General features: G+C 46.8%; 1 protein-coding gene across 1 annotated transcript in view; it reads left to right on the top strand.

Annotated features, from left to right (window-relative positions):
- The first annotated feature begins 301 nt into the window (after positions 1–301).
- The window catches only part of LSM5 (LSM5 homolog, U6 small nuclear RNA and mRNA degradation associated), a 91,327-nt gene continuing 66,198 nt past the window's right edge, over positions 302–25,430 (top strand). The window contains exons 1-3 of the mRNA XM_070726331.1: positions 302–387; positions 1,722–1,817; positions 3,590–3,617. Coding sequence (XP_070582432.1) covers positions 342–387; positions 1,722–1,817; positions 3,590–3,617 — 170 coding nt within the window. The 5' untranslated portion in view covers positions 302–341. The remainder of the gene's footprint in view (positions 388–1,721; positions 1,818–3,589; positions 3,618–25,430) is intronic.

Here is a 25,430-nt window from a genome sequence, read left to right on the forward strand (position 1 = left end):
CAGCAAGTGCGTAAATTGTATAGTGCGTAAATTGTCTAATTTAACTAAATATGTAAAGCCTCTATTATTTCCCAAATAACAGGCATAAAACAATTACCCATTTCTGCGATGTAAGTTTCAGCTATGTTTAAAGCCTGTATCTTTTATTTTATGGAATGGGCATTGATTCAAACGGCTTATCGCGGGGATTCCTGTATCTTTCCCTTGCTCTGGAAGTTCGATTATTCCTCCTCGATTTCTAGTGTCTGTTTCACTGTCTCCCGCTTCTCCATTCTGACCAATAGCCTTGCAACAACTCAAATAACTGGAAGCGGAATTGATTGGCTAAATCTTCTTGAAGAATGGCGGCCAATGCAACTACCAACCCATCCCAGCTTTTGCCGCTTGGTAATGAAAGTCATGCTTGCGTGTGGGTGGCGCGGCGCGCAAATCGGAAGACTCGAGTGGGGTTGCCGGAGTGCCGTTTGCAAACGGCACAGGGTTACAGAAAAAGTAGACTGTGATGTGGAATCGAAACCATGAATGTTTTTCATGGGCATGGGCCTTAATCAGATTCAGCCTTCCGTAACTTCTGCCAGTGGGTCTGAATTGGTTAGGGCTGAAGTCACAATTCCATTCTGAAATTCTGTCTAGGTTCGTCCAGCTCCTAAGAGGGGCCCACGTTAAACTGCCTTGAAAATTTTGAAGATTTTCTCTATGAACCATTTTTGGCACTCCCCTTTTCTTTTTCTGCTGGAAAAAACAAAGCAGCTGAAGTTTTGGTTGATAACTGAAGCATTGTTTCTTTGATAGCCAACTTTTTGCAACCATTTCTCAAAAGGGAAACAGTAAAACACTATAAATGCACTGCTTCACTGTATAATGGCTTCCCAGTAGAGTAATGGTAGAGAAGGCTTTGCTTGTGAGCTCATGGTCATGGATAGAAATTGCATATATGGTATAATAGTTTATAGACGCTCCTCCAATTCTTTTCTAAGAATAAGGTGGGCAATACCTTTGTGCCTATTCATCATGAATGGTTAGGTTTCTAGGTTATAAGACTATCCTTGGCTCTTTTGATGTTCTGTCTCCTTTCCCCTGTCTGTTTATATACACTTACCAACTCAAATCCATATATGAAGTAAAATATTTGTCTGAATTGCAGTACCCAAATGAAATGGCCTTCATCACAGAGCTGTAAATGGTTTGCAGCAGTTTTAAAAGGCAAATCATAGATACTGAGGAAAGAATTAGTTATGTGCAGTTTGAGATATCACTATTAGTTTATTGTAGGTGTAATTGCTCAGTTGAGAATGAACCTCCATGGAGTTTATTCTTATTTACTTAATTTTAAATGCACATTATTCTTTTACTTTTGAGAACTAAAACCAATCTACAGTATGGCTTGAATTTTCCCCCTATTGTAGGAATGGTCAAGTGGAGAATACTTTGGATTTTGCCATCCTACGTTGTAACCCATTTCATTGTGCTGTCATTTTTAGTGTAATTTATGACTATTGTATAAAAATGTGTATAATTTAAAAATGAAAACTTTGATTTATTGTTTTAAATCAATTCTTTCCCAGACAACCAGAAAATATATCAATGTATAAGATATAATGATAGTATTTATGTTAAGATTTGATGCCAAGATCTAGAAATTTTAAATTCAGTGTTTTGAATGTAAACTATTTGGGAGATATTACTTTTAAAGTATTAACACCTGTTTCTCTATGCCACAGAACTGGTGGACAAGTGTATAGGCTCTCGTATTCACATTGTAATGAAAAGTGATAAGGAAATTGTTGGCACACTCCTAGGATTTGATGATTTTGTCAGTATCCTTTCTATAACTATTTGGAAGCTTTTCTCTAGTTTTAAAATTATCTTTTTAACTGTTGTTTCTCTAGAAAGAGTTTTTATAAATTAAGATGAAATAATCTGCAAATATCTGTAACTGTTGAGTATTTAGATTTTGTGTTAAGTTCTTATGTATGATTTGGAACCTCTATTTGCAGGCAGTACTTGAGCCACACTCTGGAATTTTGACTGTAATTTGCAATATGTAGTCACCTACATAATCACCTAGCTTAATGATCATAATGCCAGTTCTTTCCATTGCAGTAATTTAAATGACTTACATGAGTACCTTAAGGCTGTGATGGTGAATCTATGGCACGTGTGCCGGAAATGGCATGCAGAGCCATTGCCCATTGCTCTTCGGGTTCCGTCACACCATCCAGCTTGTCTTCATGCTTGCAAGAACACTGGAAACTGGAAGAGCAGCCGCCCAGTGTGCATGTGTGTGCCGGGCAGATACTCTTCTGGTTTCTGGTGCACTGGAATGCGCACCTGGGCTTCCAGGACCAGAAACCAAACAGCTGATCTTCTGGTACACACACACACATGCACACACTACCATTTTGGCACTTGCTGCCGAAAAGGTTTGTAAACAGTGCCTTAAGGGATGGGTGAGGCCATAACCCTCCAGCACATGGAAACCTGTCATGAGTTGAGAGGATTCAATTGGCTAGGTTCACCGGTGCATGACTTCCTCCTTTCCAATCTCCAACACTCCCAAGATTCCTTCTCCCTGCCCCATCACTTCCAGGTTCACTTATCTTTCTTTTATGAAGTTGCTGACAGGTTTGCTCAGTTAATGCAGGGCTCAGCTAGAAAGCTAACAAAGGCAATCTGTGTTTCTCAAAGCTGACCAGGAACAGAAAGTTAGTCAACAAAGTTCTGTTTCTGGCAAACTGAGAGCTTTCTATCTAGTTGTGCCTTGAATTGGCTGGTTATGCCTGTCAGCAGCTGCAAGGAAAGCAAATAACCCCAGCATGGTAGGAAGAGAGAAGGCATAGGCCTCTGGGAGACATGGAAGGAGGAGGCACATGCAACAGTGGACCTAACTGGTCAAAGATTTGCAGCCTGCAGCAAGTTTCTGTGCATCACCAACCAGGTAAGGCATTCAGACCCATAAAGAGAGAGGGATAGTTGAAGTGTTTTCACAGACATGAGAATGGGGGCAATACAGCTGTTAGAACATTAGATAGAGATAGCAAGTTCCTTCATCAGCACCCTCATAATTTTGAATGGGTGCTGAGTGAATGACTGTCCAGGAATGTCTATAATGTTAACAGAATATTAAAAATATACAAAGTTATCTTTCAGGGCCATGACTGAATGCTGTACATATTGAGAAGTTGAAAGATTGTCAAGGCATGCAAATTAAGTTAACATTTTTGATATTATAAAAACAACTTTAATTATGTTATTTATTTATTTATTCAATTTTTATGCTGTCCTTCTCTTTAGACTCAGGGTGGCTTACAGCATGTTAGCAATAGCACTTTTTAACACAACTAGCATATTGCCCCCACAATCCGGGTCCTCATTTTACCCACCTCGGAAGGATGGAAGGCTGAGTCAACCTTGAGCCGGTGATGAGATTTGAACTGCTGACCTTCAGATCTACAGTCAGCTTCAGTGGCCTGCAGTACAGCACTCTACCTGCTGTGCCACCCCGGCTTTTAGAATTTATTTTGTAAATATAGGAAAAGTTAATGTTTTTGTAGTGACTTATTATATTTTTCTTAACAACAAATTCCAGACATGGTATTAGAAGATGTCACTGAATTGTAAGTATTGCTTCTCTGGCTTAGAACCTGAATACATTTAGTGTTTGTTCATTTTTTTAATCAACAGTTGTCTATTTTTGCCCTTTTCTAGTGTTGCCATTTTATTTCTCTAATGTAGTAGATTTTGATTTCTCTGATACAATACATAAGCTAATAAACTTTCGTTATTGGTTGAGAATTATTTTGAATAGCATGTTCTAATTATGTTTTCATACATATTTTAAAAAGTAGTGCATAATATTTTCTGCATTTAAAAGTTTACATATATATTTGCCAATTACATTCTATTCTGTCCTCAATTAATATACTTATTACAGTGCAATTTTTTTAAAATTCTGGAAATCTGATCTTTAGGAATATTTTGTCTTCAAAGAAGCATGTTAGTTAAAAAGATTTATTGAGAACATAAACATTGAGACAACATCAACTTTACAAGAGAGTACAAAGACATTGCAGTCAATGAAATTGGGGGTAGACAATCTATCAAGATTGAATGGATTTCCTGTTGAATGATGTAGATCGTTTATTTGTTTAGCAGTATTTTTTTCCTCTCCACATACAGTCATCAATGCAATGCACCATCAATTTTCATTTACAATAAAAGGCAGTATCATGTTTGTAAGACAGTGATGGGCAACCTTTTGAGCTTGGTGTGTCAAAATTCGCCAAAAAACTGAGCATAACTCAGGTGGTGTGTCACCTTGAGAAAAAACATAATTTTGTGATATTTATAGTTTAAATAACAAATATGCATAATTATCTTTCTCTCTCTTTCCTGTCATTCTCTGCCTCAATCATTTTCTCATTTCTCTTTTTGTTCTCCCCTTTATTCTATCATTTCTCTCCCTCTCTCTTCCTATCTTCTCTCTCACACACTCTCTCTCTCTCTCTCTCCCTTCCTTTCTTTCCTTCTCTCTTCCTTCCACTTTTTTCTCTTTCTCTCTCTCTTTTCCTTCCTTCCCCTCTTCCCCTCCCTCTCTTTCTCCCTCTCTCCCTTTATATTTATCTCTTCCTTCCTTCCTCTCTTCCTCCCTTTCTCTCTCCCTCTCGTTCACTTTTCTCTCTTCCTCCCTTTCTCTCTCCCTCTCGTTCACTTTTCTCTCTTTGGCGAACCCCCAAACTGTTCAGATTCAAGAAAAAGCTTATCAAGGGGGGTGGGGGGTTGTAAAAATCTAATTATAAGCCACCAAAGGAGGAAGCAAAGGGCGTGACGTCCACGCAGGTTTTTTTTTCCAGACTCTCTTTTTTGCGAGCCCGGCATGATTTTTTTTGTTACAAATTAATAACCCGGAAAGGGTTTACCTTAGCACCGTCTCCTGTAACACCGTTCTGGTAGGCGAGCAGGGAGCAGAGGGGCGAGGGCAGTGTTCCCTCTAATTTTTTTTCGGGGTGGGCGGAAAAGTACAGTGTCCGAGCGGCAGTCCCTTTGGGACTGGGGGGCATATAAGTATAAATAAATAAATAAATAAATAAATAAATAAATAAATAAATAAAGTAAGTGTGGGCGTGCGCTATCACACATGAGTGAGTTCTTGCATCCATAATTCTATCCTTTCTATGTCTCCCTCCCTCTTTCCTTTCTATCTCTCCCTCCCTCTTTCCTTTCTATCTTTCTCTCCCCCTGCCTTTCTCCAAGCCCTTCCTTTTCCCTCTCCCTCTCCTACTACCCCTCACCTCCTTTCTATCTCTCCCTCCCTTTCCTCCCTCCCTCTTTCCTTTCTATCTTTCTCTCCCCCTGCCTTTCTCCAAGCCCTTCCTTTTCCCTCTCTCTATCCTACTTCCCACTCTCCCTCCTGTCTATCTCATCCTCCCTCTTCCCTTTCCCCCATTCTCTCCCTCTTCCTTTCTATCTTTCTCTCCCTCTTTCCTTTCTATCTTTCTGTCCCTGCCTTTCTCCCTCTTTCCCTTCATCTCTACCTCTCTCTTTATCTCAATTCCCTCTTTCTCCCTGGGCTGCTGTGCCTGCCCTGCAGCCCTACCACGGACGGACTGCCTTAGCATCGCCTCCCCCCCCACGCTGCAGCTGCCGGACCATCAGCGGCACCCCCCCCCCACATGCTGCGTTTCTCCCTCTTTTCCTTCATTTCTCCACGCACACGCTGGCAGCACACGCGCACACACCCCACACACTCTGCGTTTCTCCCTGCGTTTCTCCCTCTTTCCCTTCATCTCTCCACGCACACGCTGCAGCTCCCGGACCATCAGCGGCACACACACACGCACCCCCCCCACACGCTGCATTTCTCCCTCTTTTCCTTCATTTCTCCACGCACACGCTGGCAGCACACGCGCACACACCCCACACACTCTGCGTTTCTCCCTCTTTCCCTTCATCTCTCCACGCACACGCTGCAGCTCCCGGACCATCAGCGGCACACACACACACGCACACACACCCCACACGCTGCATTTCTCCCTGCCTTTCTCACTCTTTTCCTCTTTCTTTCTTGCTCTCTCTCACTCTCTCTTCCTTCCTATATTCTCTCTCTCTCTCTCTCCCTTCCTTTCTTTCCTTCTCTCTTCCTTCCACTTTTTTCTCTTTTCCTTCCTTCCCCTATTTCCCTCCCTCTCCCTCTTTATATTTATCTCTTCCTCCCTTTCTCTCTCCCTCTCATTCACTTTTCTCTCCCTTTCTTCCCTCCCTCCCTCCTTCTGTCCTCTCCTCTTTCCCTCCCTCTCTTTCCCTTCTTTCTCTCCACATCTCTGGCGTGCATCTGGCTTTGCTGACCGGCACAAGTCTCAAGCCAGCTGCCCTGGAAAGCCAGGAAGGTCCTCCTGCCCCCCCCCCACCGAAAAAACCCCGGAGGTCTGCCGCCACCAGCCTGAGCCTCCTGTTGCTCCACTCGGCTTCGCTGTGGACCTCCGTTGTGTTTTCGGGGGGAGGGAGCGGCGGGAAAGCCCTGTGCCGGCCAGGAAAGCTGGCTTTCCGAGAAAGCAGCGCGCTTTTCAAATGCACTGCTTTCTTACAACTCTTTCCTGGGCAGGGGGGAGGGAGGAGGCCTGAAATAGGCCTGCAACCCCTCCTCTCGCTCCCATCGGCCCCTGCGAGCCAACCACCATTCGTGGTGGGCTCCGATGCTTGGCACCACGCCAATCAGCTGGGAGGCGGCGCCCCGCCCCCCCAGCTGAAACTGATGTTGGGCCGGGGCGATTCTTCCCCGGCCGGACAGGCATGCTTGTGCTGCCAAAGGCAGCGTGTGGGCCAGCGTGTGGGCAAGCCTGCGCTCTGCGCAGGCGCACCCAGCTGGGAGGCAATTGCACTCCCTAAAGCTCCGTTTCTCCGGCGGCCGCGTGTCACCAAAAATGGCTACGCGTGTCAGTGCTGACACGCGTGTCATAGGTTCACCATCACTGTTGTAAGACATATATACAGTGGAACCCCGACATAAGAGCTGCTCTACTTAAGAGCAACTCGAGATAAGAGCTGGGAGGGGAGAGATATTTTTGTTCTACTTACAAGCCCAAATTCGAGATACAAGCGCCAAGGAGCTGTCTCCTGAAGCCAAACGCTAACTTCCGCGTTCGGCTTCAGGAGACAGCTGCGAAGCGGCGCGCGTGTTTTAAAAGGTTGCAGCCGGCCTGGGGGGCTCGGGGGGGTGCTTGCAGCTTTCTTTCTTGCTCTTTTTCTTTCTCTCTTTTACCTTCCCTTCCTCTATTTCTTCTTTTCTTTCTCCTTCCCACCTTCTTCCCTCCCTCCCTTCACTCATTCCTCTCTTACTCTCCCCTTTCATAAGTTTCCTTGCTTCCTTCCTCTGTTCCTGTCCCTTCCCCCTTTCTTTCTTTCTTTCTTTCTTTCTTTCTTTCTTGCTCTTTTTCTTTCTCTCTTTTACCTTCCCTTCCTCTATTTCTTCTTTTCTTTCTCCTTCCCACCTTCTTCCCTCCCTCCCTCCCTTCACTCATTCCTCTCTTACTCTCCCCTTTCATAAGTTTCCTTGCTTCCTTCCTCTGTTCCTGTCCCTTCCCTCTTTCCTTCCTTCCTTCCCACCCTCCGTCCATTCATTCACCCATTCCTCTCTTGATCGCTTAAAGCCGGTCCCTGCTGCAAAAAGGGTTGGGGACCTCTGTCCTACAGGATTGGGTGGCAGAGAAGTTGAACATATGTAAATTTAAAAGTTTAAGAAAGTTTACAAGTTAAGTGAAAGAAACTTCATTATTCATTTATATGTACATGTACATTTCTTCATTAAAAACATGTCTTTCTGCATAATTTAGACTAACTTTGTGAGTTTTTTGAGGGCTGGAACCAATTAAAATTATTTACATTAATTCCTATGGGGAAAAGTCGTTCGAGATAAGAGCTGCTCGACTTAAGAGCCCAGGTCCGGAACGAATTAAACTCGTATCTCGAGGTACCACTGTAGTCACAAACAATTCATACATTTGATTTGGCATACATCACATTTTTCCGTGTTGCCAAATCTAATTTTGTCATCCAGATAAACCAATTATGTTATATTTTCATTTAATCATTAGTATTCCTTCAAGTAGTTAATACAAACAATATCTCTAACATTTTAAATGCTAAGCTGTAGTGCTTCCTTCCTCTCTTTATACACTTTTCTTAAAACCTAAAAAACGTTATATAACCTTGCCAATCTATTATTAAAATCTAAAAAAAAATAATAGCAAAATGAAAAAAGACCATATAACAATTGTTAATACTTATCAGTATATCAATTTCTATCTCCTTAACCTCATTAATAAATTTCAGTTCTAATACACATACACACTGTTCCCTGCAAGCTGTGCGCGTGTGCGCACGCGCGCTCCACCCCCCCCCCCGCACACCCTTTTCCTTGGTCGCACGCTCCTCATCCCCCTGCCAGCGCACGGGCAGTAGAAGGGAACCGCGGCCGCCCCTGCCTCTCCATGGTGCCTCCGCCCCTCGCGCTCCTGGCCTCTCGGCCCTGCCCCCTGCCCACCCGATCCACCCCCTCTCCTCCTCCGCCGCCCCCTGCCTTAGGGCGCGACTTCTGTCGCAGTGGCTGCAGCTGTGGCTGTGGCTTCAGTTTCTCGGGACGAAAGTGCTCCCAGCCAGGGGGCTGCGAGAGGGGCAGGGTGGGCTTTCCTGAAACGGACGGAGAAAGCCCTCTCTCGCAGCGAAAGCGCTCCCAGCCAGGGGGCTGCGAGAGAGGGCTTTCTCCTTCCGTTTCGGGAATGCCCGCCCCGCCCCTCTCGCAGCCTCTTCGCTGGGAGCGCTTTCGTCCCAGACTTCCAGCAAGGGGGCTGCAATAGAGGCAGGGCAGGCGTTCCCGAAGCGCTCGGAGAAAGCGCTCTTGCAGCCTCCTTGCTGGAAGTCTGGGACGAAAGCGCTCCCAGCGAAGGGGCTGGGAGAGGGGCGGGGCGGGCTTTCCCGAAATGGACGGAGAAAGACCTCTCTCGCAGCCCCTTGGAGAGGGCTTTCTCCGTCTGTTTCGGGAATGCTCGCCCTGCCCCTCTCACAGCCCCTTCGCTGGGAGCGCTTTCGTCCCAGACTTCTAGCAAGGGGGCTGCAGTAGAGGCAGGGCAGGCGTTCCTGAAGCGCTCGGAGAAAGCGCTCTCGCAGCCCCCTTGCTGACAGAGAGAGAGAGGGAGAGAGAGAAAGTAAGTGAGAAAGAGAGAGAGAGAGAAAGGGGGGGAGAGATAGCAAGAGAGAAGAGAAAGAAAGCAAGAGAGAAAGAAAGAGAGAAAGAAAAGCAATATAAAGAGAGAAAGAAAACAAGAGAGAAAGTGAGAAAAAGAGAGAGATAGCAAGAGGGAGAGAGAGAAAGAGAGAGAGAGAAATGACTCTTGATTTAAAGCCGCCCCGAGTCTTCGGAGAGGGGCAGCATACAAATCCAAGTAATAAATAAATAAATAAATAAATAAATAAATAAATAAATAAATATGGTAAAAAGCACCCAAATAATAAGAGAAAAAAAAACCAGCCGTGTGTGTGTGTGTGTGAACTCTTGAACCATTTCCAATAGCTCACCTGTTATTGGAAATGGTTCAAGAGTTCACACACACACACACACACACAAGGGGGGAGGAGACGGGGATGGAAAAAGAGAAGATAGTAATAATAATAATAGATTTTGGTTTGGTTTTACTATTAATTTCTTTTAATAAAAAAGTATTTATTTATTTATTTATTTATTTATTTTTCTATGCCGCCCAGTCCCAAAGGGACTGTCGCTCAGACACTATACTTTTCCGCCCACACCAAAAAAAAATTAGAGGGAACATTGCACATACATACATATAATTTTTAACCAAAATTAATATCACTGCTAGAACTAAAGACAAATTCAAAACTATTACTAATGGAAAATTATTCTTAAAGGAAAACAGAGACCAACTACACTTTTAAAAATTGCTAATCCCCTTGATTAAAATCAAAAACTTTATTATTTTTGTACCACCTTTTAATTTTCTTTTTCTTTTTCTTCTTTCTCTTTTTCTTCATTATATAACTAATCTTTACTGATCTCACCCCTCTGTTTTCCTTTCTCTTTTTAATTTCTCTTTCAATTTTAATTTCTTCCTTAATCTGGCAAATCTGGTGCTTCTGCTCACATCTTCTCCATTTCTCAGTGCTAGTGCTAGTATCAATATACTCATAGTGTAGCATGTGACCATCAGCCCATTCATCAACCATACCATTTTCAATTCTTTTATTATTTTACTGTTCTCAATTTCCTCTTCAGTACCACCAGTTAAAACTAAGCAGTCTGCATAAGTCATAGTATGTTCTTTAATCTGTCCATTTTCAGTCTTAACATTGTTTCCCTCTTCATAGTTTCATGCACTGTTCACAGCCTGTTGATCATATTCTACGTTTTCTTCCATTCTCTGTTTATCCCCTTTGTTGCCATCATCTCTAGTTTCCTTTAAATCCACAGCTTCTTGTAGTTTTCCATTAACTCCAGTTGTAAATAAAATAGGATCACTTAAGTTAAAGTTGCATTCTTTAATCATTCTACAGATATCATTGCACAAGTCCCTTATTTCCCACATTTTCAATTCCTTCACTTTAATGTCAACTGCAGCAAACTTTCCCCCCAGGTGTCTAAAGAAAAAACTTTTCAACAGCTTGAAAAAAAACCATTCAACTGCAAATATCACTTTTTTCCTCCAAAATGTATTCAGAGTTCAAACTTAAAAGTCATAATATTTTCATGTTTCTTCTTTATATCTCATTTTACATATTAACTCTCCAGCTAGCTTCTTTATTCAAGTTCACATCTGTTCTAACATTCAATAGCTAAGCAGAAGTCAATTCACTTCTGAGAACAAATCCTTCACTAACAGATGACACCAGAAAATAATAATAATAATAATAATAATAATAATAATAATAATAATAATAATAATAATGTATTAGATTTGTATGCCACCCCTCTCGGAGGACTCGGAATGGCTCACAACAGCAAAACACAATGTACAAATCTAATGTTAAAAGCAATTAAAAACCCTTCTTATAAAAAACAAATCAAACCACCTAATGAACCATACATAAAAAAAACCATAGCTAAGGGGTGTATCAGTTTTCCCATGCCTTGTGACATAGGTGGGTTTTTAGGAGCTTTCGAAAGGCAAGGAGTGTGGGAGCAGTCCTAATCTCTGGGGGGAGTTGATTCCAGAGGGCTGGGGCTGCCACAGAGAAGGCTCTTCTCCTGGGTCCCGCCAGACATCATTGGTTAGTCGATGGGACCTCGAGAAGGCCAAATATGTTGGACCTAACTACAGATACTAATTAACGAAGTAACAAAAATACAGGGAATAGTCGATTGGCAACACCAAAAAAAAAAAAGGGTTTTGGCTTCATGTCATTTTTAATTTCTTTTTAGATCCAAATTGTTAATCCAACCCCCCCAACATTTCAGCAACCTGGGTTTTAGCTGTAGCTTTCTAAGTCATTTCAATAACAATTGAACTCTTCAGTTGTTAATTTGCCACTTCCCCCCTTTTCTCTTTAAAGTTTACCTCCAAAGTCTGGCAGAATAGCTCAACATATCCTAAATGCTCTCTCTCTTCAACCTATAGCACAAATTTTACAATTATTTTCTTTCCGGATGACTTCCAACTTTCATTTCAGTTCTTTCTGAAACGTAGCCACTGAGGCTAAAGGGACTGAAGCCAATTTGCACCATCGCTGGTGGAGGTTCCAGCCAGACTCCCTTTGGGTATGCCAACTGCAAAACGGATTGCCTACCAAGTCTTCTTCACCTCCCCTTCAGGGAGGATCTGAGCTGATTCAAAAGAATCAGCACTTCTGAATGACAGGGATTCAGAGGTTCCCCCACAGGAGCGCAGGGAGCTCTGTATCACCTCGGAGGTTGACCATGCCCCTCTCCTATTTATTTATTTATTTGTTTATTTATTTATTACTTATTCATTTATTTACGGTATATACTCGAGTGTAAGTCGACCCAATTATAAGCCGAGGCACCTACTTTTGCCACAAAACTGGGAAAACATATTGACTCGAGTATAAGCCTAGGATGGAAAATACAGTGGCTACTGGTAACTTATAAAAATGGAATATTCTTCTATTGTAGCTTCTTAAAATTGTTTTTGTAGGAGAATAAAAAAAACATATGAAGAACGGTTGCAGGAACTGGGTATATCTAATTTAATGAAAAAAAGGACCAGAGGAGACATGATAGCATTCTTCCAATATCTCAGGGTTTGCCACAAAGAAGAGAGAGTCGACCTATTCTCCAAAACACCTGAAGGCAGAACAAGAAACAATGGGTGGAAACTACTTAGAACTAAGGAGAAAATTCCTGACAGTTAGAACAATGAATCTGTGGAACAGCCTGCCATCAGAAGTTGTGAATGCTCCAATACTGGAAGTTTTTAAAAAGATGTTGGATACCTATTTGTCTGAAATAGTGTAGGTTTCTTCCTAAGCAAGGGGTTGGACTAGAAGATCTCCAAGGTCCCTTCCAACTCTGTTGTTATTATTATGTAACTTTTCCTTCCAAAATGTTTTTTATTTCTTGTACCTTTCTTCCTCCCCTTCCTAAATCTCTCTTTTTAAAAAATTCCTTCTTTTATCATAACCAAAAACCTCTTAAAATATCTCTAGGAATGTAATCAAACCTGTTATCTTAATCTTCATTAAAATATCATTATAATTTTCTTAATAATTGGAATTTCATATATTATTTCAAAACAGTTGCTTAAATCAAACTTCTATATGATAAATATTCAGATTTTCCATTTAAAACATATTTCATAAGTTAAAATCATTACTATCTCAATTGATCAGTAAATAACAATTGGGGATTACTCAATCATTAATTGTAAAATCTTTCTTCTACATGATATTTATCTTGAATAAGGAGAAACCATACTCTAAAATAAAGGTAAATCTATTCATATTAATTATGTAGAGCAAATGATTAATGACAAAACTCATACTATTATATTATCCTAACCTTCGTATTGTTTTAAACAAGTCAGCATTAACAATCCTCTTGGGTATGATAAGTATAGTTGGAAGAAAAAGTTTAATTATACAGAGTTATCCCCACTTGAAGCAACATTTTCTTACAAAATAACCTCTTCTGTTACTAGAAATTAATCAAATTTAAATGGGTAACTTACATTTTACTTCTACACTTTATTTACTTGTAAAATATTGTTGCTGGCTTGATCAGAAGAGAAAGCCATCATTCCTTCGTTCTGAAAGTTTGTTCAACCCTGTTACTCCTTCCCCTAGTGTGTAGAGGAGGAACTGTGATTGGTTCAGCCTGCTGCCAATCAGGCAGCTGAGGGGTGTTGCTGGCTAGACTGTAGCAAGAGCAGAAGCAGCCGTGCAAAGAAAAAAAACCCTTGTGTTGCCAGAACCATGAGGTTTCCTTCCTCCCTGCCTTTCACATCTGAACTGTGCAGCTTTGGAAAATGCTGCATGGGAGTTTTCAGGTCAGTGAAGGTCAGTGACTCAAGTATAAGTCGATGTTGGATTTTTCAGCACAATTTTTGTGTTGAAAATCTCGGCTTATACTTGAGTATATATGGTATTTATTTATTTATTTATTTATGTATGTATGTATGTATGTATGTATGTATGTATGTATGTATGTGAACTTCAGGCCTCTCAACTCCTTACAGACTCTGAGTGGCTAACAGAAATATAAAAACATTTATAAACATTTTGGTACATACATTATTAAAGTGTAAAATATTGTTATGATATTGCAACTTGAGATAGGGATATCATATCTGGGTTAAATGACACTTTAAGATACTGATTTATTAAGCAAGGCAATAGTTGAAATTATAAAAAATTCAAGAGGTTTTCTTTCCATATCTACCTGAGAATTCCAGGTAGAGGTGTTGTATCCAGGTTGTCCAATTGATGGTGTTAAATCAATGACATCTAGCTCTTGTTAGAAAAGCATACTGTATATGTTGTATACATTCTTCAAAACATAAAGAGTGGCTGTAAAAAAGAGAGATCACTTGTAATTTACATGGTCTGATAGGTTAGTATTCTTCTGTCAGAAAGGTTTTGGTAAAGTTAATATAACATTTAGTCAAATGCTCTTCTGACTATTTATTATATTAATTAATTTATTTGTTAGATTTGTATGCCGCCCCTCTACGTAGCCTCGGGGCGGCTCACAACAACAATACAGTGATCCCCCGCTATCCCCCGCTCGTTGCGAGGGTTCCGTTCCAGGACCCCCCGCAACGAGCGGGTTTTCGCGAAGTAGCGCTGCGGAAGTAAAAACACCATCTGCGCATGTGCAGATGGTGTTTTTACTCCCACAGCGCTAGCGAGGAACCGAAGATTGGGGGCGGCGCGGCTGTTTGCCGCCGGCATGGGGGGCTTCCTAGCAGCCCCCCAAACCCGGGTTGGGAGTCCGGGGGGTGCTGGCAAGCCCCCCATGCCGGCGGCGACATTTTAAAATAGCCGCGCCGCCCCCAATCTTCGGCTCCTCCGCGCTGGCTCTCGGCGCTTTCGAGCTGAGTCCGCAGCGCTAGCGAACGGCTTGTCCACGCTGGCTCTCGGCGCTTTCGAGCTGAGTCCGGGAGCGAATTCGCTCCAGGACTCAGCTCAAAAGCGCCGATAGCCAGCGCTAGCGAACGGCTTGTCCACGCTGGCTATCGGCGCTTTTGAGCTGAGTCCGGGAGCGAATTCTCTTCCGGACTCAGCTCAAAAGCGCCGATAGCCAGCGCTAGCGAATGGCTTGTCCACGCTGGCTATCGGCGCTTTCGAGCTGAGTCCGGGAGCGAATTCGCTTCAGGACTCAGCTCGAAAGCGGCGAGAATGAACCGCGTGGGCGGGCGAAGGGCGGGCGGCAGCGAGGAGTTTGCGTGGGCGGTGGGGAAACTCCTCGCTGACGCCAGCAAGAGGGGGAAGACCCAGGGAAGCTGGTTGCCATCTACGCATGCGTGCCCATAGAAAAAACGGGCACGCATGCGTAGATGGTATTTTGACTTCCGGGTTGAAAAATCGCGAAGTACCCTGTTCGCAATGGTTGGGGACGCAATAAACGGGGGATCACTGTAATACAATTCATAACAAATCTAATAATTTAAAAACATTAAAAGAAAAACCCCGTTATTAAAGCAGACATACACACAAACATACCATACATAAATTGTATAGGCCCGGGGTAGATGTCTCAATTCCCCCATGCCTGATGGCCGAGATGGGTTTTAAGGAGTTTACGAAAGGCAAGAAGGTGGAGACAGTTTTAATCTACAGGGGGAGCTGGTTCTAGAGAGTTGGGGCCGCACAGAGAATGCTGTTCCCCTGGGACCCGCCAAATGACATTGTTTAGTCGACGGGACCTGGAGAAGGCCAACTCTGTGAGACCTAATCGGTCGCTGGGATACATGCGGCAGAAGGCGGTCCTGGAGATATTCTGGTCCAATGCCATGAAGGGCTTTATAGGTCATAACCAACACTTTGAATTGTGACCGGAAATTGATCGGCAACCAATGCAGACTGCGGAGTATTGGTGTAACATGGGCATACCTTGGGAAGCCCATGATTGCTCTCGCAGCTGCATTCTGCACGATCTAAAGTTTCTGAATGCTTTTCAAAGGTAGCCCCATGTAGAGAGCATTACAGTAGTTGAATCTCGAGGTGATGAGGGCATGAGTGAGTAGTGAGTCCCAGTCCAGATAGGGCCGCAACTGGTGCACCAGGCGAACCTGGGCAAACGTCCCCCTCGCCACAGCTGAAAGATGATTCTCCAATGTGAGCTTTGGATCGAGGAGGAAACCCAAGTTGCGGACCCTCTCTGAGGGGGTTAATAATCCCCCCCCAGGGTTATGGACGGACAGATGGAATTGTCCTTGGGAGGCAGAACCCACAGCCACTCCGTCTTATCTGGGTTGAGTTTGAATCTACTGACACCATTCCAGACCCCAACAGCCTCCAGGCACTGGCACATCACTTCCACTGCTTCGTTGACTGGACATGAGGTGGAGATGTACAACTGTGTATCATCTGCGTACTGATGATACCTCACCCCATGCCTCTGGATGATCTCACCCAGCGGTTTCATGTAGATATTGAATAGCAGGGGGGAGAGGACCGACCCCTGAGGCACCCCACAAGGAAGTAACCATGAAGACGACCTCTGACCCCCACTAACACTGACTGCGATCGACTGGAGAGGTAGGAGGAGAACCACTGAAGAACAGTGCCTCCCACTCCCAACCCCTCCAGCAGGCGCAGAAGGATACCATGGTCGATGGTATCGAAAACCGCTGAGAGGTCATCCATCAATGCGACCAAAGCAGTTTTTGTGCTGTAGCCGGGCCTGAATCCTGATTGTTGAGGGCCTAGATAATCGGCTTCTTCCAAGGACCATTGGAGTTGGAGTGCCAACACCTTCTCAACACCTTCTCCGGTTCCGGCGGAGCAGCGGGAAGGAAGGAGGGATGCCGCTGCTCCGCTGGACTACGGTGATGACATCAATAATATAGGTAATTTTGAATTAGTTTGAAGGCCAGTGTGCATGTTCAGTGAGCCGAAAGTTCCTTGTCTCGGTGTCCGGTTCCTGTGCGGCGTCCTCTCCTTGGTTTTGCCGTGGGAGAGCTGAGAGCTGAGAGCCCCGATCAGCTGGAGCTCGGAAGATGGCGGCCGCTGTGGAGCGAGCGAACTGCCCCGCCTCCGAGTTCTCTTCCTGAGTTCCTCTCTCGCTCCGGGAATGTTCCCATGCCGAGATTGAGGCTGGGGGGATGAGTGAAGGAATTTGGGGTGAGTTTCGCGAATTAACAAGCCGGTGAGTCGAGTGAGCCGAACGAGTTGGACTGTGTTGGAGGAGGACGCTCTTGAGGGCAATGCGACCAGCCAGGCAGATCGGGACGCCGAGCACCTGTGCGGTGGGTGCGCTCGGCGCTGGAGGAGACCTGGCGGACAAAGGACCGACCATTGCGATAGGAGAGAAGAGACTGAAAGGAGACCAAGGGAGGAGGACTGGTAGATCAAGGTCTGGTGGTGGGAGAGTTTTACAGACATGGACGCCCCCTCCCTAGTCTGGGGGGGGGGAGAGAGATGCTGAATGATCCTTGACTTTTGAATAACCTCTGCCCCTGAGAACTTGGCACTTTGAAAAACTTGGCACTTTGAGAACTTTAGCACTTTTATTAGTTGCTGCTGACCGGATTTCCTAAATGAATTGAATTATTCACTATTACCTATATTTGTATTTTCTGTATTTTTATTGTTATTTTTATTCAGTTTTAAGGTGTATTTAATATTAATATCGCTATTAATTGCTATTTTTATACTGCTACTAATTTAATTGCTTTTTAATATAATTGGGGTTCTAAGTAATGGATGACTGGGGTAAATATACTTGTGGGTATGAATGGAATGATTGGTATGATTGGGTTGGTGGGGGTGGGTGGGGTTATGGTATGGATGAGTTGATTGATAGTAGTGTGAATGATAGATTTGGCCCACCTGATGCTCGGGAGACAGGAGAGGAAGGGGCACCGATCTCTGGGGTGGCAGAGAGTCGGAATATCCCTGTGTTGCTGGGGAGAGGCAGATACGGCGGGGGTCACAGAGTTAGCTGTTCCAGGGGAACGCGGGATCGTTGCTTAATAACGGTCCCTTGTTCTGGCTCTGTGAGCCCAATCTTGGGCACTGGTGATGAGTGTAACTCTGGCCCTGGGCTCAGGTTGCTGCTGCTTAATGCCAGGTCGGTGGTAAATAAAGCTCTCCTCATCCGGGATCTGATCCTGGATGAGGAGGCCGACCTGGCATGTATTACTGAAACCTGGCTGGGCCCAGAGGGAGGTGTTCCTCTCTCTGAAATCTGCCCAGCCGGGTTTCAGATATGGCATCAACCTCGACCCCAGGGAAGGGGGGGAGGAGTGGCTATTATAGCCAGGGAGACCCTTTGCCTGCGTAGACTCATTGCTCCGGAAATTGCGGGTTGCGAGTCTCTCTTGTTGAAGTTGGACTTAGGGGTTCAGGTGGGCTTATTTCTCACGTACCTGCCTCCCAGCTGCGTGTCAAAAGCCCTGCCTGTGCTACTCGAGGAGGTAGCCGGGTTGGCGGTGGAGTTCCCCGGACTCATTGTCCTGGGGGACTTTAACCTGCCATCACTCGGTGAAACCTCTGGGTTGGCACAGGAGTTCATGGCCACCATGACAGCCATGGACCTGACTCAAGTAGTACAGGGTCTGACTCATGAGGGAGGGCACGCACCTGACATGGTATTCCTTTCCGAGCAATTGAGAAATGGTCTAAGACTAAGGGGCTTAGAAGCATTGCCTTTGTCATGGTCAGACCATTTTCTACTACGGCTTGACTTCCTGGCTCCAATCCTTCCCCGCAGGGAGGCGGAACCAATGAAGATGTTCCGCCCCAGACGCCTGATGGACCCAGAGGGCTTTCAGACGGCGCTTGGGGTTATTCCAGAGGCACTCATCCACAGTTCGGCGGAGTCTCTTGCGGAGGCCTGGAACAGGGCTGCTGCGGAGGCTCTTGACCGGATTGTGCCTTTGCGACCTCTCCGTGGCGCTAGACCCCGTAGAGCCCCATGGTTCAACGAGGAGCTCCGGGAGTTGAAACGCCAAAAGAGACATCTAGAGAAGCGATGGAGGAAGAGTAGGTCGGAATCTGATCGAACACTTGTAAGAGCTTTTATTAAGACCTACAAAGTGGCGCTCAAGGCGGCAAGATGCGCGTACCATGCCGCCTTGATTGCATCAACGGAATCCCACCCGGCCGCTCTGTTTAGGGTGACCCGCTCCCTTCTTAACCAGGGGGGAGTTGGGGAGCCCTTGCAGGGTAGTGCCCAGGACTTTAACACGTTTTTCGCTGATAAAGTCGCTCAGATCCGGGCCGACCTTGACTCCAATTGTAAAACAGAGTCGGCTGACAACGAGTCAGTCGAGGTGACTGGGGCATGTACTTGTCCACCTGTCTGGGAAGAGTTTGATCTGGTGACACCTGATGAAGTGGACAAGGCCATTGGAGCTGTGAGTTCCGCCACCTGTTTACTGGATCCGTGTCCCTCCTGGTTGGTTTCGGCCAGCAGGGAGGTGACACGGAGCTGGGCCCAGGAGATTACCAACGCTTCCTTGGGGAGGGGAGTTTTTCCAACACTCTATAAAGAAGCGCTCGTGCGCACCCTCCTCAAGAAGCCTTCCCTGGACCCAGCCGTACATAACAACTATCGTCCAGTCTCCAACCTTCCCTTTATGGGGAAGGTTGTTGAGAAGGTGGTGGCACTCCAGCTCCAGCGGTCCTTGGAAGAAGCCGATTATCTAGGTCCCCAGCAGTCGGGTTTCAGGCCCGGTTACAGCATGGAAACCGCTTTGGTCGCGTTGATGGATGATCTCTGCCGGGCCCGGGACAGGGGTTTATCCTCTGTCCTGGTGCTCCTCGACCTCTCAGCGGCTTTCGATACCATCGACCATGGTATCCTTCTGCACCGGCTGGGGGGGTTGGGAGTGGGAGGCACTGTTCTCCAGTGGTTCTCCTCCTACCTCTCTGGCCAGTTGCAGTCGGTGTTAGTGGGGGGGTCAGAAGTCGGCTCCGAGGTCTCTCCTTTGTGGGGTGCCTCAGGGGTCGGTCCTCTCCCCCCTGCTATTTAACATCTACATGAAACCGCTGGGTGAGATCATCCAAGGACATGGGGTGAGGTATCATCAATATGCTGATGATACCCAGCTTTACATCTCCACCCCATGCCCAGTCAACGAAGCGGCGGAAGTGATGTGCCGGTGCCTGGAGGCTGTTGGGGCCTGGATGGGTGTCAACAGACTCAAACTCAACCCGGATAAGACGGAGTGGCTGTGGGTTTTGCCTCCCAAGGACAATCCCATCTGTCTGTCCATTACCCTGGGGGGGAATTATTGACCCCCTCAGAGAGGGTTCGCAACTTGGGCGTCCTCCTCGATCCACAGCTCACATTAGAAAACCATTTCTCAGCTGTGGCGAGGGGGGCGTTTGCCCAGGTTCGCCTGGTGCACCAGTTGCGGCCCTATCTGGACCGGGACTCATTGCTCACAGTCACTCATGCCCTCATCACCTCGAGGTTCGACTACTGTAATGCTCTCTACATGGGACTACCTTTGAAAGTGTTCGGAAACTTCAGATCGTGCAGAACGCAGCTGCGAGAGCAGTCATGGGCTTACCTAGGTATGCCCATGTTTCACCATCACTCTGCAGTCTGCATTGGCTGGCGATCAATTTCCGGTCACAATTCAAAGTGTTGGTTAGGACCTTTAAAGCCCTTCATGGCATTGGGCCAGAATATCTCCGAGACCGCCTCCTGCCGCACAAATCCCAGCGACCGATTAGGTCCCACAGAGTGGGCCTTCTCCGGGTCCCGTCAACTAAACAATGTCGGTTGGCGGGCCCCAGGGGAAGAGCCTTCTCTGGGGCGGCACCGGCTCTCTGGAACCAACTCCCCCCGGAGATTAGAACTGCCCCTACTCTTCCTGCCTTCCGTAAGCTCCTCAAAACCCACCTTTGCCATCAGGCATGGGGGAATTGAATCATCTCCCTTTAGGCATGTTTGATTTATACATGGTATGCTTGTGTGTGTGTCTGTTAGTATATGGGGTTTTTTTAAAGCTTTAAATATTTTAACTGATTGGATTATTTATGATTTGTACTACTTGCTGTGAGCCGCCCCGAGTCTTCGGAGAGAGGCGGCATACAAATCCAAATAATAAATAAATAAATAAATAATAAAGTGAAGGTTGGAGACTGTCCGATAGTTAAGAATGGCTGGGTCCAGGGAAGGCTTCTTGAAGAGGGGGCGCACAAGTGCCTCCTTGTAGGGATCCGGAAAGGACCCCCTCCCCAGAGAAGCGTTGACAATCTCCTGGACCCAGCTCCATGTCACCTCCCTGCTGGTGGAGACCAGCCAGGAGGGACACGGATCCAGTAAGCAGGTGGAGGAATTCACAGCTCCAATGGCCTTGTCCACTTCATCAGGTGACACCAGATCAAACTCTTCCCAGAGAGGTGGACAGGTACGGGCCCCAGTTTCCTCGACTGACTCATCAGTCGACTCTGTTATCCAATTGGAGTCGAGGTCTGCCCGGATCCGAGAGATTTTATCAGCAAAAAACAAGTTAAAATCTTTAGCACTACTCTATAAGGGCTCCCCAACTCCCCTCTGGTTAAGAAGGAAGTGGGTCACCCTAAACAGAGCGGCCGGGTGGGATTCCGCTGATGCAATCAAGGCGGCATGATACGCGCATCTTGCCGCCTTGAGCGCCACTTTGTAAATCTTAATAAAAGATCTTACAAGTGTTTGATCTGATTCAGACTTACTCTTCCTCCATCGCTTCTCTAGACATCTCTTCTGGCGTTTCAACTCCCAGAGCTCCTCGTTGAACCATGGAGCTCTACGGGGTTTAGTACCACGGAGAGGTCACAACGGTGAATTTCGGTCAAGAGCCTCCGCTGCAGCCTTGTTCCAGGCCTCAGCAAGAGACTCCACCGAACTGTTGATGAGTGCATCTGGAATAACCTCAAGCGCCCTCTGAAAGCCCTCTCGGTCTATCAGGCATCTGGGGCAGAACCACCTAATCAGTTCCGCCTCCCTGCGGGGAAGGATTGGAGCCAGGAAGTCAAGCTGCAGTAGAAAATGGTGTGACTGTGACAAAGGTAACACTTCTAAGCCCTTTAATGTCAGACCATTACTCAATTGCTCAGAGAGGAATACCATGTCGGGTGCGTGCCCCCCCTCGTGAGTCGGACCTTGTACTACTTGAGTCAGGTCCATGGCTGTCATGGTGGCCATGAATTCCTGTGCTAATCCAGAGGCTTCGCCGAGTGACGGCAGGTTAAAATCCCCCAAGACAATGAGTCTGGGGAATCCTACCACCAACCCGGCTACCTCTTCGAGCAGCACAGGCAGGGCTGTTGACAGGGCTGGGAGGTAGGTATGTGAGTAACAAGCCCACCTGAACCCCTAAGTCCAACTTCACTAGGAGGGACTCACAAACAGCCGGGCTTGGTGGGGAACATCGGCGCGGGAGGCAGGAGACGATCGGGCGACCGGAGCAGCAGCCAGGGAAGCTGAGCCGTGTATGGCGGTGACGGCGGACGTCTCCTGCCTCCCGCGCCGATGTTCCCCGCCATGCCCGGCTCGGCTTCCCTGGCTGCTTGGCCAGGGGGGGGCTCGGCCGAAAGGGGCTGGAGACGCAGAGCTGAACACGCCCCTTCATCCCCAAAGGCTGGCCTTTTTGTCTGGGAGGGAAGATGATGTGCCGGCGGCACAGGGGCAAGGGGCGGGAGGCAAATCGCTGTGTCTCCAGCCCCTTTTGGCCGAGCCCCCCGGCCAAGCAGCCAGGGAAGCCGAGCCGGGCGTGGCGGGAAACATCGGCGCGGGAGGCAGGAGACGATCGGGCGACCGGAGCAGCAGCACTGCCGCCGTCGCCGCCACGCCCAGCCGAAAGGGGCTGGAGCCGCAGAGCTGAGCACGCCTTCCGGCCAAGCTGTCATCCTGTCTCAAGCGGGTGGCGGCAGACCGTCTTTGTGTTTTTGGCTGTGGGGGGGAGCAGGAGGACCTTCCTGACTCCCTCCCCCCAGCTCTTCGCCCAGGACAAGAGGCAGGGCGAAGCAGCGTGGGGCAAAGGGAGGCTCAAGCCTCCTTCGGTGGTGGCGGCCGGCTTCCGGGTTTCTGAGTTTTGGGCTTGCACGCATTAATCGCTTTTCCATTGATTCCTATGGGAAACAATGTTTCGTCTTACGAACTTTTCACCTTACGAACCTCCTCCCGGCACCAATTAAGTTCGTATCTTGAGGTACCACTGTAGTCAGATTATACTACACCATTTGGTTCAGAATACTTTTTTTCCTTGTTTTCCTCTAAAATCTAGGTGCGTCATATACCAGTCTATCTTATACACCAAAAAATACGGTAATCATCATCAAACATGTGACCCTCTACCCTCTCTTTAATCTGTCCACCTTCTAAATCATGTATCTTTTGGGATCCTTTCCTCCCTTGATCAATCTCATAATAAGGATCAAATGGCAGTATTTTTGTAGTTGCATCATTATCTTGCTGTTGAAGATTTTTTCCCCACTGTTCATAAGTCCTCTCCTTCCTCTTCATCATTTTCTATATAGTCTTGGTTAAGCATTCCCCGTTGAAAAAACAATATTAACATTTCCATATTGATCTCTCCAGTCAGAAATGTCTTGCATAATCTCTTTGAATAAATCTCTTATTTCCTCCATCTTGTCCACATTTGAAAAGACCAATGTATCCCCAATAAAACCAACTGACTGTCTTTTTACTCCTTCTACATTGAAACAAAGTTCAAATCAGTAATATTTTCTTCTGTTTCTCAGTAAATTCCCAGCTGCTCGTTATCACTTATTGTGGCAACAATCTGCTCAGCTCCATCTCGTGAAGGTCATAGTCAGTGAACAAAGAATAAGAAATCCAACCGACTATTACTTCGGCCTTGCCAACAGATGTCTCCAACACAAAACTCAGCGTAGCCTTCGATTCCTTTAACTTCTTTCAGAATTTTTCCAGATTAAATTTCGATAGTGTCTGAAATCAGATTTTAATTTCAGAATTTCAAAAGCAAAGCAAATATGTAATTCATGGGTTTTGATTAATTTAAAAGCTATTTAGTGTTGAATAAAAAAAAGCCTTTGATAGTCCGGCTGCTTCCATACTTCGCTCTAACTCAAATTTAAAAAGAAAAACAATAGAAAAATCGGTATCAAAATTTTCTTCTGGCAAAAACAGCTCACCTTTCCACACAATCCTCTTTTCTCCTCCACCTCCAGCACAAAAACTTAGTTTTCTTTTCCTTCCAGATGACTCCCAACCACGGCCTGCTGCGCAGGGTTTTTCTACTCAGTGCAGAAGCTGAGTGCTATTCTGCCAGCCCGACGGCTGCAGTCTCTTCCTTCCTGGGCCACATGGGAGCTGCAGCCGACTGGCCAAAAAGCTGGAGCTGCAGCTCCCACGTGGCACAGGAAGGAAGAGACTCAGGGAGCCCCCACCCACTAGGAGTCCTTGAGGTTGTGTTGCTGAGCTTCCTGGTCGCCGGCAGGCTATGAGGTACCTCTGGCGAGAGGAAGAGGAGGAAGAGGTAGAAGGCAGGAAAAGGGACCCCACCGCTTCGCTTTGAACCGATGGGATTGGGAGGTGAGAGACCATCTCCGGGAGTCCAGGACTTGTCGGAGCTCAGGCTTCAAGCCGAGAGGCGCCAAAGCCACCTGAAAAAAAGGCGTTCCCACTCTGAGGGAAAAAATGACCCCACTTTGGCTTGTAAAGCCTCCCATGTCTCTCTCCCCCCCAGCCCCGAAAAGCTTTCTATGAACCTGCTGTGTGAATTTATTTGTCTTGTTAGACGGCCTGGGAAATAAATTGCATTAAAAAAAATTTCTTGGCACATGCGTCCAGGTACGAATTTAATATTTACAGTGATCCCTCGAGTTTCGCGATCTCGAGTTTCGCGAAACGCTATATCGCGAGTTTTCTACCCGGAAGTAACACCACCATCTGCACGCATGCGTAGATGGTGGAGTTTGCATTACCGCCGGGCAGATCAGCTGCTAGGCGGCCAAAGGAACCTTCCCTGGGTCTTCCCGCCGGCATGGGGGGCTTCCTAGCACCCCCCGAACCCCCAACCCGGGTTTGGGGGGGTGCTAGGAAGCCCCCCATGCCGGGGGAGACCTTTTAAAACACCCGTGCCGCTTCCCAGCTGAGTCCTGAAGCCAAGCGCAGAAGTTCGCCTTTGGCGCTTGGCTTCAGGACTCAGCTGGGAAGGGCGCGGCTGTTTGAAAAGGTGGCAGTCGGCCTGGGGGGCTTCCCAGTACCCCCCCCAACCCTGTCTCCTGCCGCCGGTTTAGCCAGGAGAGGAGCGGCAAAGTGACTTGGAGGAATGGGAAACTCAAACCGCCCAGTTTCAGCTTTCCATTCCTCCACGTCACTTCGCCGCTCCTTCTGGCTGGTGGGGGGGGGGGAGTTAGGAAGGTTCTACTTCTCCCCCCCAGCCAAAAACTCAAAGCCTGTCTCCTGCCACACAGTTTAGCCAGGAGAGCAGCGGCGAAGTGACTTGAAGGAATGGGAAACTCAAACCGCCCGGTTTCAGCTTTCCATTCCTCCACGTCACTTTGCCAGGGGAGTCTGGGAGGGAAGATGACGCGCCGGCAGCACAGGGGCGAGGGGTGGGAGGCAAAGCTCTGCGGGTACAGCCCCTTTCGGCCAAGCCTCCCCCCCCCCGCCAAGCAGCCAGGGAAGCCGAGCCGGGCGTGGAACATCGGCGCGGGAGGCAGGAGACGATCGGGCGACCGGAGCAGCAGCGCCGCCGCCGCCACGCCCGGCTCGGCTTCCCTGGCTGCGTGGCCGGGGAGGCTTGGCTGAAAGTGGC

This window comes from Erythrolamprus reginae, chromosome Z, assembly GCF_031021105.1.
Source record: "Erythrolamprus reginae isolate rEryReg1 chromosome Z, rEryReg1.hap1, whole genome shotgun sequence".
NCBI lineage: Eukaryota > Metazoa > Chordata > Lepidosauria > Squamata > Dipsadidae > Erythrolamprus > Erythrolamprus reginae.